Source organism: Oncorhynchus tshawytscha, linkage group LG13, assembly GCF_018296145.1.
Source record: "Oncorhynchus tshawytscha isolate Ot180627B linkage group LG13, Otsh_v2.0, whole genome shotgun sequence".
Classification (NCBI taxonomy): Eukaryota; Metazoa; Chordata; class Actinopteri; order Salmoniformes; family Salmonidae; genus Oncorhynchus; species Oncorhynchus tshawytscha.
In genome coordinates, this window is record NC_056441.1 from 56,795,255 (window position 1) to 56,808,456 (window position 13,202).

Consider the following 13,202-nt stretch of genomic DNA (forward strand, 5'->3'; position numbering starts at 1 on the left):
CAAAACATGATGTAAACATGATGTAAAACATGATGTAAACATGATCTAAAACATGATGTAAACATGATGTAAAACATGATGTAAACATGATCTAAAACATGATGTAAACATGATGTAAAACATGATATAAAACATGATGTAAAATATGATGTAAAACATTATGTAAACATGATGTAAGACATGATGTAAATTATGATGTAAGATATGATATAAAACATGATGTAAAACATGATGCAAACATGATGTAAACATGATGTAAAATATGACGTAAGACATGACGTAAAATATGATGTAAGACATGATGTAAAATATGATGTAAGACATGATGATGTAAACACTTTGTTTTTCTCTTGTTCCAGAATCTGTATCAGGGTCGTTCAGGAGTTTCGGCTGGTGACCAGAGGGAACTATCAGGTGAGGAAGGGCCCCCCCCCCATGCCGCTAGTGGCCCCTGGGCTCCCGACACACTTTGAGTCAGAGTGGAAGGAGTGGGAAACAAGAGATGAAAGGGAAACGGGGCTCACACTCATCTGGGAATAGGAAGAGAGGGATGAATGAAGCGGGCAAGGAATAAATAACAGTCTATTCATTCAGAGCCAATTAGTAGATGAAGAAAGGTTGGTGGTGGAAGTGAACGTCTGGTTATGTGTGTGTGCGAGCGCTGGACTGGGTTTCCTCTGGGTGGGTGGAGGTGAGGGGGATAGCAAGGGGTGTGTGTGGGGTTGTGGGGGATCACTCATAGGCATGTCACTGAAAAACTGAAAGGGGGCACAGTGCTGAGTCATGTCACATGGGTCAGATACAGAGGCGGAGGGAGAGGGGGCTTTCTTTCTCTGTGGCGGTGGTGTTCTTTAACGCTGACTTTAAGTGGACCAGGAGAGGGAGGGAGGGGAGGGTCTTTAGGAGACTGTGCTGACTCAGTGAGGTAGGGGGTTACAATAAAGAGGGGAGGTAGAGTGATGCTGAGGGGGAATGGGGGGTCTATTTGTCTACTGCCACACAGGACACAAAAAAGACTGCGGGACTGTTTCTCCCCCCTTTCTTTTCTCTGGCCTGACAAGAAACGTGGGTAATTGCACTCGCAATAGAGGCCCCAGGTGGCCAGACAGTCCTGTACTGAGGTGTGCATGTGTGTTTCTTTGTGTGTGTGTCAAATCAAATGTTATGTGTGTGTGTGTACTGTGCCTCCCTCCCCAAAGCACCCTTTGACATCCAAGTATATAAAAGCATCGGACTGGTGAAAACGTTGGCTGGAGGAAGTTCCTTGCCCCAATCCATTCCTTTTAAATCCATGAGGGAGAGTGCACAAGAGAGAAGGGAGAGAAGGAGGAAGAACAGAACTGGAATTTACATTCAGGCTCTGTCTGAGGCCGAAGTACGAATTTGATGTCAAATTCAAGTCATGCTGTCAATATATTTACATTTTAAATGTCAAGTTTGAAAACTCAGCAGTCCGGCCTAAAGTAAGTCTAATCTGGCCAGCGAGGATAAACACAGTCATCGGGACAGGCACGAGGTATGGTCCTTGTGCTCTGAGTGTAAGGGTGACATCATCAATCTCAGCCCAGACTGAGAATGGCAGGTGACCTGGGAAAGTGCTGGGGTAGAGAGAGACCTGCAGTGTGGGTAACGAGAGGGGGGAGAGTAGCAGCCGAAAGGGTGGTGAAGGTGAAGGGTAGAAGGGGGAGAGTAAAAAGACGAACGGGGGAGTAGGGGGAGGGTAGGGGGAGAGTAAAAGACGAACGGGGGAGTAGGGGGAGAGTAAAAGACGAACGGGGGAGTAGGGGAGGGTAGAGAGGGAGAGTAAAAGACGAACGGGGGAGTAGGGGGAGGGTAGAGGGGGAGAGTAAAAGACGAACGGGGGAGTAGGGGGAGGGTAGAGGGGGAGAGTAAAAGACGAACGGGGAGTAGGGGGAGGGTAGAGGGGGAGAGTAAAAGACGAACGGGGAGTAGGGGAGGGGTGAGAGGGAGAGTAAAAGACGAACGGGGAGTAGGGGGAGAGTAAAAGACGAACGGGGGAGTAGGGGGAGGGTAGGGGGAGAGTAAAAGACGAACGGGGGAGTAGGGGGAGGGTAGAGAGGGAGTGCCAGCTTCTCTCCTGCTGAGCAGTTTTCTCTCTGTCTTTCCAACACACTTTACCTACTACAGATGTAGGATAAACACAGTCATCGGGACAGGCACGAGGGTATGGTAATTTGAGGCAGTTTGCTACGGCATAAAAATGATCCTGCAGCAACCAGAAATGGGAATTATTATGTGGATTATTATTATGGAAATGTTTGTAGGGGTTGAAAGATTTCCATGTGGACATTACAAACTTCAGAAGCCTTTTTAAACTTCAAATACACTACACATTTCAAATGTCCAGCATTGCAGGAAAGTTATCCTGCATCAGAGTGATCAAATTATGATCCTACATCTGTACACTTGCTCTGTCATACGAACTCTGGACTTACTGAGATAGAGACCACCAGCAGGGGTATCTATGGTCCCAGGCTGCTGTTTCATGTTTAGTCACTGTTGACATCTGGAAGCAGACTTTGTGTGTTTGTATGTATGATTAGCACACACTTTTATGCAAACAGCCCTGCAGGCACACTCTTACCTTGGTTTTGTCATCCACCACTCTGAGACCGTCTGCTGAAACCCACAGCACTGCTTTCACTGTCTTCTTGCCACTCTGTGGAGAAAGACCGAGATAGGGAGAGAGAGAAAGCGAGAGAGGGAAAGAGATAGGGAGAGAGAGAGAAAGCGAGAGAGGGAAAGAGATAGGGAGAGAGAGAGAAAGCGAGAGAGGGAAAGAGATAGGGAGAGTGAGAGAGGAGGGGTGAGAGAGAGGGAAAGAAAAAGATAGGGAGAGAGAGAGAAAGCGAGAGAGGGAAAGAGATAGGGAGAGTGAGAGAGGAGGGGTGAGAGAGAGGGATAGAAAAGATAGGGAGAGAGAGAGAAAGCGAGAGAGGGAAAGAGATAGGGAGAGAGAGAGAGGAGGGGTGAGAGAGAGGGAAAGAAAAAGATAGGGAGAGAGAGAGAGAGAGTGAGTGAGAGAGAGAGAGAGAGAGAGAGAGAGAGAGAGAGAAAAGAGAGGAAAAAAGAAAGGTTTTCTGCAGTATTATAAATGTAAGAGTTATAAACTTCCTCAATAATTGGATTTATACCAAAATATCGCACAGCTGATCATATTTCCACCCTACACCCCCTGATAGATAAACATGTCCACCACAATAAGACAAAAGTGTATGCTTGCTTTATTGACTTCCAAAAAGTATTTGATTCTATTTTGGCATACAGGACTGTTCTAAAAGTTAATGAAAGTGGTGTAGGGGGTAACATATAACATAATTCAATGGCTATACGAGTATTATCAAAATGAGCAAGAAAAAAATACAATTCTTTAACCAGGTACGAGGCCTTCAACAGGGTTGCAATGTCAGCCCCGCGTTCCTCAATATTTACATCAAAGAATTGGCCAATATAATAGAAAAATCCTCAGCCTCTGGTCTAAATCTCCACAATTCAGAGGTTAAATGCCAGGTATTCGCAGATGACCTGTGGCTGCTGTCTCCCACAGCACATGACCTACAGCAGAGCCTGGACCTGCTAGAGCAGTACTGCCAAACCTGGGCCCTGGCAGTTAACCCCAAAAAACACAAATAATTATTTTCCAGAGAAGATCCAGATCTCAGGGAATTAGACCAAAGTTTTCAATTGGTAGAAAATACAGAGTACTGCACACACTAAAATTACTTAGGTTTAAAAATAAGCTCAACTGGACACCTAAATGAGACAGTAAATGAACTGAGAGAGAAAGCACACAGGGCATTCTACGCCATAAAAAATAATAATAATTGAAATACCTATTCACATTTGTCTAAAACGAATTGAATGTCTCATTGCACTTAATGGCAGCGAGGTGTGGGGTCCACTTGCAAAACAAGATTTCACCCAATGGAACAAACACTGCATGCAGAGTTCTTTAAGATGATCTTACATGTCCAGAGGAAAACTACAAGCGATGCATGCAGGGCAGAATTAGGCCAATATCCACTGAATAATAAAAACAAAAAAATAGCAATTACGTTTTGGAAACATCTAAAATACAGTGACCCCCTCACATATTATTACCAGGCTCTGCAATGCCAAGAGTCCTGGGGCTGAGTTCACAAACCTGTTCTACTAACACACTGACGCCTCAGGACCAGAACATCCAATCAATCAGAATAAATCAAATTACAACACAGTCTAAACAAGACTACATGACCTATTGGGAAACACAAGCACAAAATGCTGTGCTATCTGACCCTAAATCAATAGTACACCATGACAAACTATTTGGCCATGGTCACTGATCAAAACCATAAAAAAACCTTGACAAAGTACAGGCTTAGTAAGCACAGCCTTGCCTTTGAGGAGGGTCGACACAGGAAAACCTGGCTCCCTATAGAGGAAAGGCTGTGCAACCACTGCACCCCGGCAGAACTCGAGACAGAGCGGCATTTCCTGACTAAATGTACAAAATACAGTGTAAAACAATTAGAGTGTCATTTAACCAAACGTGAAACCCTTATTTAAGGTTTCAATGACCTCTCTGGTGAAAATAGGCTACCAGTCCGGTTGGGCGAGGACACAGAGAACTATGGGTGAACAGCGCACTACATTGCTGCCTGCCATAAGATGAGGCACAGTGTCTGACAGACCAACCAACCTGCACATGTCCTCTATGCCATTGTTATTGTTATTGTTGTTACTGATTGTCCCGTTAACAATCTTGATTATTATTATTTTGATTGTGTTAATATTATAAATTAATGAATCACTTAATTTCCAAAGTACGCTTTGGCAATATGTACATTGTTACATCATAACAATAAAGTCATTCAAATTTAATTGTATTGGGAGGGAGGGATTGAGAGAGGGGGAGAGCGAGAGAGGGGAGAGCGAGAGAGGGGAGGGGAGAGAGAGAGAGAGAGAGAGAGAGAGAGAGAGAGAGAGAGAGAGAGAGAGAGAGAGAGCACCACTCTCATCCAACACACTCACACCACGGGGCCATTCTATCACTCTGGCCTGGCATCATCAATTGTGAATTTATCTGACTGATGCTGCAGGACCGGTGCAGTCAGATCACCAGAGGCCTAAAACATATGGCTGTATAGTAGATCTAAGGGTTTTCATTGTCCTCAAGTGGCAATAGTGGAATGCAGGTCCCAGTTGTTCTGTTTCTCTGTAGGAGGCAGTAGATAAAGAGAAATAGAGGCGGGTATCCTACTGAGGGAAGCCAGCTGGCTGTCTCACTTCACAAGCCTCTCTATCTATTCAGCAGGGGGCACCAGAACAAGGCCAGGCTAAAAATACCATCAAAATATGAGGGTAGCTGGGAGAGCAGTATTCCTGCTGAGGGGCTGAGATTTGTGTGTGTGTGTGTGTGTGTGTGTGTGTGTGTGTGTGTGTGTGTGTGTGTGTGTGTGTGTGTGTGTGTGTGTGTGTGTGTGTGTGTGTGTGTGTGTGTGTGTGTGTGTTGTGTGTGTGTGTGTGTGTGTGTGTGTGTGTGTGTGTGTGTGTGTGTGTGTGTGTGCGAGAGAAGGAGAAAGAGCGAGATGAGGGAGACTGAGAGCGCTGCAGGAAATGACTTTGAAAAGCGTGGCAAACCGATGAAGCGTCAGTATTTTGCATAATCCCAAAGAGAAAGCGCGAGGGGAGAGTAAAGGAGAGAGGAAGGAAGAGAGTTGAGGCAGTGAGAGAGCTGAACTAGAGGAGAGGTGGAGGAGCACGATGTAAAACATAGAGGAGCGTGTGAAAAACAAGGTAAAGCGATGGAGAGAAGGTAGTGGGAGAGGAAGAGGAGGAGAGCCTCCGAGAGAAGCTAAGAGTTGCTCCCTGACTACCAGCCAGAATCACAGCCAATCACTATACTGCAGATTGGAGAGAGAAAGAGAAAGAGAGGGAGAGAGAGGGAACTGAGTGTGTTTATAGGTAAAAGAAAAGTGACAAAGGAGATGACAGGGGTGCAGCAGACTTGCTGATGAAGGCTAAAGGATAGAAGAGATACACACATGCTAGAGTGCACACACACACACACACACACACACACACACACACACACACACACACACACACACACACACACACACACACACACACACACACACACACACACTACCCTGCTGAGCAGTGGACAAAGCCCATGAAAGACGATGAGAAAAAAAGGGTCAGGCTGGGAAAACAAACAAGACAGTGAAACACCGGAGCCGTCCAGTTTTCTCCATGGGTCTAGGCCTGCTCTCCCAACTCCTTCCACACAGACAGAGCCCCGAGGTCGGGAGAGCCTGGGAGCTGACAGGGGGGTGTCCCCTACTTCCTGACCCCACTCTGACTGCATGCCATCCTATCCCCAAGACCCTGTCTAGTATACCAGGCTTCTCAGCAGCACTGGCCCGGGCAGTAGCACATGCTATGGTTGCTTTCTCGCTGTTTGCAGCTTGTGCTTGTGTGACCCGGCCTGTTCTGTGTCACACTGTTCGCATGGCCTGGGCGACTCTGCCTTCCCAGAGGGCCGAGTGGCGGGCGGCTGTTCTAAAGCTGTGGTACGGGGATGGTAAGGTCTGAGTAGCTGAGCTCATTACTGAGACTAAGGAGGGCTCAGCCTCACCAGGAGAAGGAGCAAGGGGCTTAGATTAGGAATTAAATGCAGATGCTTGGGGTGGGATTGGGCTGAGCTTAAAGACAAAATAGAGGTAGGTAAGGGCAGAAGAGGAGAGGAGATATGGATCTGGGGATGAGAGGTGAGTAAGGAGAAAAAAGGGAATTGGAAGGAAAAAATCTAAACAGGTGAAAAAAAGCTGAAAAAATCTCGAGAGGGAGCAGGAGACTGCAGTGGTGTGTGTGTGTTGAACTACTGCATACGTGCACAGTGCAGGATATCTTATAATGAGTTGATAACTCCACCAGGATAAGAATACCTGCCTATACAACAAAACATGGCTGCCTACGTAAACAGAAATACAACAGAGGTACCTGCAGGGGTTTAGAGTGGAGGGATACTTACAATTTTGAGCTTTTTGACAGCCTCCTCACACACATGCATCCCTCTGGATTCCTCCACCTCCACCAGACCCAGGTACTACAGAGAGAGAAAGAGGGATAGAAACAACAACAGAAAGAGAGAGAAAATGTTAAAACCGAGAGGGAGACACAAAGGCTATTATGAAGATTCATACAAACTGCATGAACACAGAAATATGCCCAAGTAACCTATGCAATCTATTTAATACCCTCTGCATTCACATTATCACAAAATAGTGTGAGTCCTTCCATTCCAAAGTGAGCTACCAGCCCGTGTTAGTTGCCAATAATGAGGATGAATGAGGGAGGATAAGAGACCTTTTACGGGATTAGATTTCCTGTCCCACAGAGTTCCCTGTGGCGCATCGGAGACCCTTGGAGAGACAATTAGGTTGCCAGAGCTTTTTTTTTTGTCAAATACAAACCCATTCCTCTGAGCCAAGGCAGCAGAGTGAAAAACATACAGAAAAGCTGCCTCAAATACAGTAGATTGTATACTATCTTTCCGCAGAGGCCTTTTGAAAGGGAGTCACTTTATTTAGCCCATTTAGAGTTGTGTGGCTGAGTGAAAGTGGACAGAGAAAATGAGAGAGAGAGAGAGAGAGAGAGACAGGCAATGTTCTCTCAAAATGGTTTCATCACTGAGCAAATTTCAGGTCTGCTGAGCTCAAACTTGAACATTGTGCAACTTCCGGTGTGCTTTTGCTGTGAACACTGAGGCTCTACCCACTTTAAGTTAGTTTTAACAGTGGTCAAGTAAGCTTCTGTGGCTCTCATAATGTAGGCCTAACAATGGAGAAAACGCATACAATAACATTTTAACATGGAAATAGCTGTTCTACATTCAGCCTACAGTAGCAGCCAATGAGTGGTGTTCAATGTAGGCCTACATTCCATAAAGCTTTTGAAAAAAACATGCAGGGCTTGACATTAACCTGTTTATCAACGTGTCCTTCAGACAAGGAGGTGACTGAACATTTTGTTGTGTTATTTGAGGCAAGACACCACTTTACAAAATAAAACCAGCATTATTCCCATGCCATTATTACCGAGAATTAGACAAATGATGCTACCCTCTGCCTATTGCCTACTTAGGCTTGAATAAGCTTTCTCAAAATACAACACTGCCATTTTAGACAAAAAAAAGCTGTCTAGAAATACACACGTTTTGTGTTCTTGTAGGAAGCAATCACTCCCCCATTGCTGACTACAAAGGATCTATAACTGGGGTAATAACTCACTAACTAGCAAAGGATATGAACAAATGTACACACATCACTACATGTAGCTCTCACTTTGATCTCAAAACAAGCGCACCTACCCACAACCGCTGATGCTGTAAACACAGTCCAGTTCAAAGTGAATGGCACAGATCCATATATGGCAATGGTCTATTTGCATATACAGTAGGCTACTGCAGCTTTGATTGGATATGGTGCACCGGTCTGTGTAGAGTACGGGCTGAGTAGTGGTGTCAATCTTGTGGTTCTCTGCGCAGGCTGATATTTATTCTGTGCAGCAGTCCAGGGGTGCTGCGTACCCACGCGCAGTTTAGAGGGAACATTGGCGAGAGGGAGATAGAGAGAGAAATAAAGGGAGCGAGAAAGAGAGAGAGAGAGAAACAGAGAGAGACACCTTGTGTAGACTTTGGCCTGCCTACAAACTCTGCTGCTATGTGCTCCAAACAACTGCTGCTATGCTCTTGTAGCAAGATGGCACCGACAGACATGGTCGCCTTGTTCCTAGTTCTATAAACATTTCGCTACCGTACGCGACCAATAAACTTGAATTTGTATAGACCTTTTTAACAGCTTTTTGAGGAGGTCCCCAAAGAACTTCTCATGTGTTTGTAAACAACAGCTGTTCCATCACGGCTGTAAACAGCTAGCTAGCTAAGCTAGTGTACTTAGTATAATTCAGGGGTAGACCGCGAGCTAACAGAAGCTCGCCAAGCAATTATGAAAGTACCTGCATTTTTTCATTTGTTCCATTACAAACTGTCATAAACATAAAGCTCCCGGCTACTATCCAATCAAAGCCACATTCACATTTCCCCACCCTAATATCTGCCAATGAATTTCCAGCAATATTTACCAACTGTCTGTTTTGTGTGCGTGTTTGTTTATCACTCCATGTAGCCAGTTAGCGATGCTAATGATAACCATCTTGTGGGTAGACAGACAGACTCCCCAATAACCTTCTCAATTAAATGGTAACTGCAAAGTAGGCTTACCTGACAGAACTACAGTACCAGTCAAATGTTTGGACACACCTACTCATTCAAGGGTTTTTCTTTATTTTTTACTTTTTTCTACATTGTAGAATAATAGTGAAGACATCAAAACTATGAAATAACACATATGGAATCATGTAGTAACCAAAAAAGTGTTAAACAAATCAAAATATATTTTATATTTAAGATTCTTCAAAGTAGCCACCCTCTGCTTTGATGACAGCTTTGCACACTCTTGGCATTCTCTCAACCAGCTTCACCTGGATGAGAGAGTACAGAATGAAGATAGGCTAAAACTGCTTTTCCAATAGAACTCCCTGATCACACTAGTAGGTGATGTCATGGCGACAATGGCTAGCTAAGCACTTGCATAGAAACAGGTCATCGGGTCAAACGGTCGTCTCACGCCAAACTGCGCATGTGCAGGCTGTGAAACGGAAGGCAATCATTTGATATAAAGTACTTTATTTAACAAAATGAAAACGTGTCAGTTTGTCAATCACGAGGTTGGAGTAATAACATGTTCAACTACTTAAGACATTGTCTCGAATCTAGGTTGTGCCTTTAGATGTTGAGAAAATTAACAACTAAGGAAGCACTTCTCTCATTTACTTCTCAAACCCCAAACCTTTGCCTGGTCTGTTTGATCTATTTCGCAAGCGTTCCTGTAAGTCTTACGAAGTTGCGCCTCTGGATATAGAAACTCTGTGCCAACACATTCCTCTCTTGCTAGATGCACAATTAAAAAGGAATTACAGACAAAAATCTTTGTTTACCTAAAAAAAATGTAATCTGATGTGATTTAAGCATTGATTTAAGCATGGACTCAGAAGATACATTTTCGTTATTTCTCTATAAAATATTTGTACTTTTGAGAGTAAAACAGTTTTTAAAATTCTACACCAGGAAAAATAAACCAGCAAAAACAGAATTCAAGAAAATAGCATTTTAATACTGTATATTAATGACTATTTTACCAGCTATAATGACATCTATTGTACACTAAGGACAGAGGGATGAGTTGCAGGGTAGAGTAGAAGAGAAGAATGTGCCTATTTAAATGCTATAAAAATTTTGCAATATTTTTTTTAAGTATCTCTCATGCTAGACAAAAGTTGGAGACCCCTGGTCTAGTGGTTTTCTCAAGGTTAAAATGAGCATTTTGACCATAGTATTTGCACGTGGGATGGCCCTGGCAACCAGGGTTTCATCTATTTTTAAAAAATTGATGTTTATAGATTTCCCAAAGAAGCATTGCAGCGGGCTGCATTTCCTGCATGGATAGTAATGCTAGCAGCAGGAGGTGGTGGCACTGGGATTATGTGCAGCACACAGGCAAGCTGTTTATCAAGTTAACCATCTATTCCAGGTAACGTCAGATAGCTAGCTAGCTTGCTACATATAAATAGGAGAGACAGACATCCAATATATATATTTTTTATGACACAAACGTTAGCTTGATCTGCTAAAAACAACAACATTAGCTACCTAGCTAGTAGCTAAGCTCGTTAGCTAATGAACAGATTTCCAGTCCCAAAGAGAGAACTATGACAATACAAAAACACAATTGCAACGAAATATCAAATGTTATACGACTTGAGAATAATGAAACAAGTCCTCGTCTAATTTCTATGTTTCCTAACCTCAGATTCAGAGACCTGTGAAATCTTCTCAACCCCGTCTATGGATGAAGGTCCCAAAGAAAGTCACAGGTCCTGGAGAAACTGAAGGGTATATCTACAATGGGCTTCGGAAAGTATTCGCACCCCTTGAGTTTTTCCACATTTTGTTACGTTACAGCCTCATTCTAAAATGGATTAAATCGTTTTCCCCCCTCATCAATCAACACACAATACCCCATAAAGACAAAGCAAAAACAGGTTTTTAGATTTTTTTTGACAGACCCTTTACTCAGTACTTTGTTGAAGCACCTTTGGCAGTGATTACGGCATCAAGTCTTCTTGGATATGACGATACAAGCTTGGCAGAGTTGGGGAGTTTCTCTGCAGATCCACTTAAGGACATTCAGAGACTTGTCCCGAAGCCACTCCTGAGTTGTCTTGGCTGTGTGCTTAGGGCCGTTGTCCTGTAGGAAGGTGAACCTTCACCCCAGTCTGAGGACCTGAGCACTATGGATGAGGTTTTCATCAAGGATCTCTCTGTACTTTGCTCCGTTCATCTTTGCCTCAATCCTAAGTAGTCTCCCAGTCCCTGCCACTGAAAAACATCCCCACAGCATGATACTGCCACCACCATGCTTCACCATAGGGATGGTGCCAGGTTTCCTCCAGGCATGACGTATGGCATTCAGACCAAAGGGTTCAACTTGGTTTCATCAGACCAGAGAATATTGTTTATCGTGGTGTGGATAAGAGTTAGGATAAGAGTAAAAGTCAGAACTAAGTTAGATCTAAGGCTAGAGTTAGGCGTGATTTTGTAAGACGAAATATAACTTCCTTCCCTGTTGTCCCAGATAGTATGCCAATTGAATCTTATACCTCAATATTTTGAACCAAAAGATTAAGAGTGATAAGAGTTAGGTTGAGGTTTAGTTAAGAGTACGCTTAAGACCAGGTCCCAGGACAGGGGTCTCAGTCTTACCCTGACAGGGAAGTTGCATTTGCCCTTGCGTACGGCCTCCTCGTCTGCCTGCCACTGGTGGGGTCTACTGGCCTCCGGCACATAGGTGGGCTTCTTCCTGCGCAGGCTCTGACGCAGCTTATTCATCTCCGGGGTCTGGGGCTCCCTGTTGCTATGGAGACAAAGACACACAGGGGGCGAGGTCAGTATGTGTTAAGGGTGCACTCTTGACAGCGAAGGGGCGGGAGGGTGTTATCATAGAGGTGAAACGACAATGACAAGAAATGGCACCTCTGCTCTGAAAGCGAGAGAGACAACTATGGTGGCCCAGAGGGGCAAACTCCATTTTAAAGAAATCAAGTGTAGACAACACTGTAACATGTGGAACATTTTAAGTTCCTTGGTGTACACATCATAGACAAACTGAATTGGTCCACCCACACAGTGTGGTGAAGAAGGCGCAACAGTGCCTCTTCAACCTCAGGAGGCTGAAGAAATTTGGCTTGTCACCCAAAACATTGACAAATGTTTACAGATGCACAATCGAGAGCATCCTGTCGGGCTGTATTACAACTGCAACGCCCTCAACCGCAAGGCTCTCCGTAGGGTGTTGCGGTCTTTACAACGCATCACCGGGGGCAAACTACCTGCCCTCCATGACACCTACAGAACCCGATGTCACAGGAAGGCCAAAAAGATCATCAAGGACAACAACCACCCGAGCCACTGCCTGTTCATGCTGCTATCATCCAGAAGGTCGAGGTCAGTACAGGTGCATCAAAACTGGGACAGAGAGACTGAAAAACAGCTTCTATCTCAAGGCCATCAGACTGCTAAACAGCAATCATTAATTCAGAGGCTGCTGCCTACATTGAGACCCAATCACTGGACACTTTAATAAATGGATCACTAGTCACTTTAAACAATGCCACTTAATAATGTTTACATATCTTACATTACTCATATCACATGTTTATACTGTATTTTATACCATCTACTGCACCTTGCCTATGTCGCTCGGCCATCGCTCATCCATATACTTATATGTACATATTCTCATTCCCCCTTTAGATTTGTGTGCATTAGGTAGTTGTTTGGGAATTGTTAGATTACTTGTTAGATATTACTGCACTGTCGGAACTAGAAGCACAAGCATTTCACTACACTCATTTCGCTGCTAACTATGTGTATGTGACCAATAGAATTTGATTTGATGATTTGAAATTAATGACATTAGTGTTTTACACACCCACCACAACCTAGTAATTGAATCCATATTATCATCATTAAATATCTATACAGAGCTCTCTCGATTAGATGTGTTTAATCACAT

At 44.0% G+C, this 13,202-nt stretch overlaps 1 protein-coding gene across 1 annotated transcript in view; it reads right to left on the bottom strand.

Moving 5' to 3' along the window:
* LOC112265267 (numb-like protein) overlaps positions 1 to 13,202 on the bottom strand; it is a 38,708-nt gene that overhangs the window by 9,660 nt on the left and 15,846 nt on the right. Inside the window, exons 2-4 of the mRNA XM_042294932.1 lie at positions 11,891 to 12,041; positions 7,040 to 7,114; positions 2,606 to 2,680 (exon numbers count right to left, since the gene is read on the bottom strand). Coding sequence (XP_042150866.1) covers positions 2,606 to 2,680; positions 7,040 to 7,114; positions 11,891 to 12,041 — 301 coding nt within the window. The remainder of the gene's footprint in view (positions 1 to 2,605; positions 2,681 to 7,039; positions 7,115 to 11,890; positions 12,042 to 13,202) is intronic.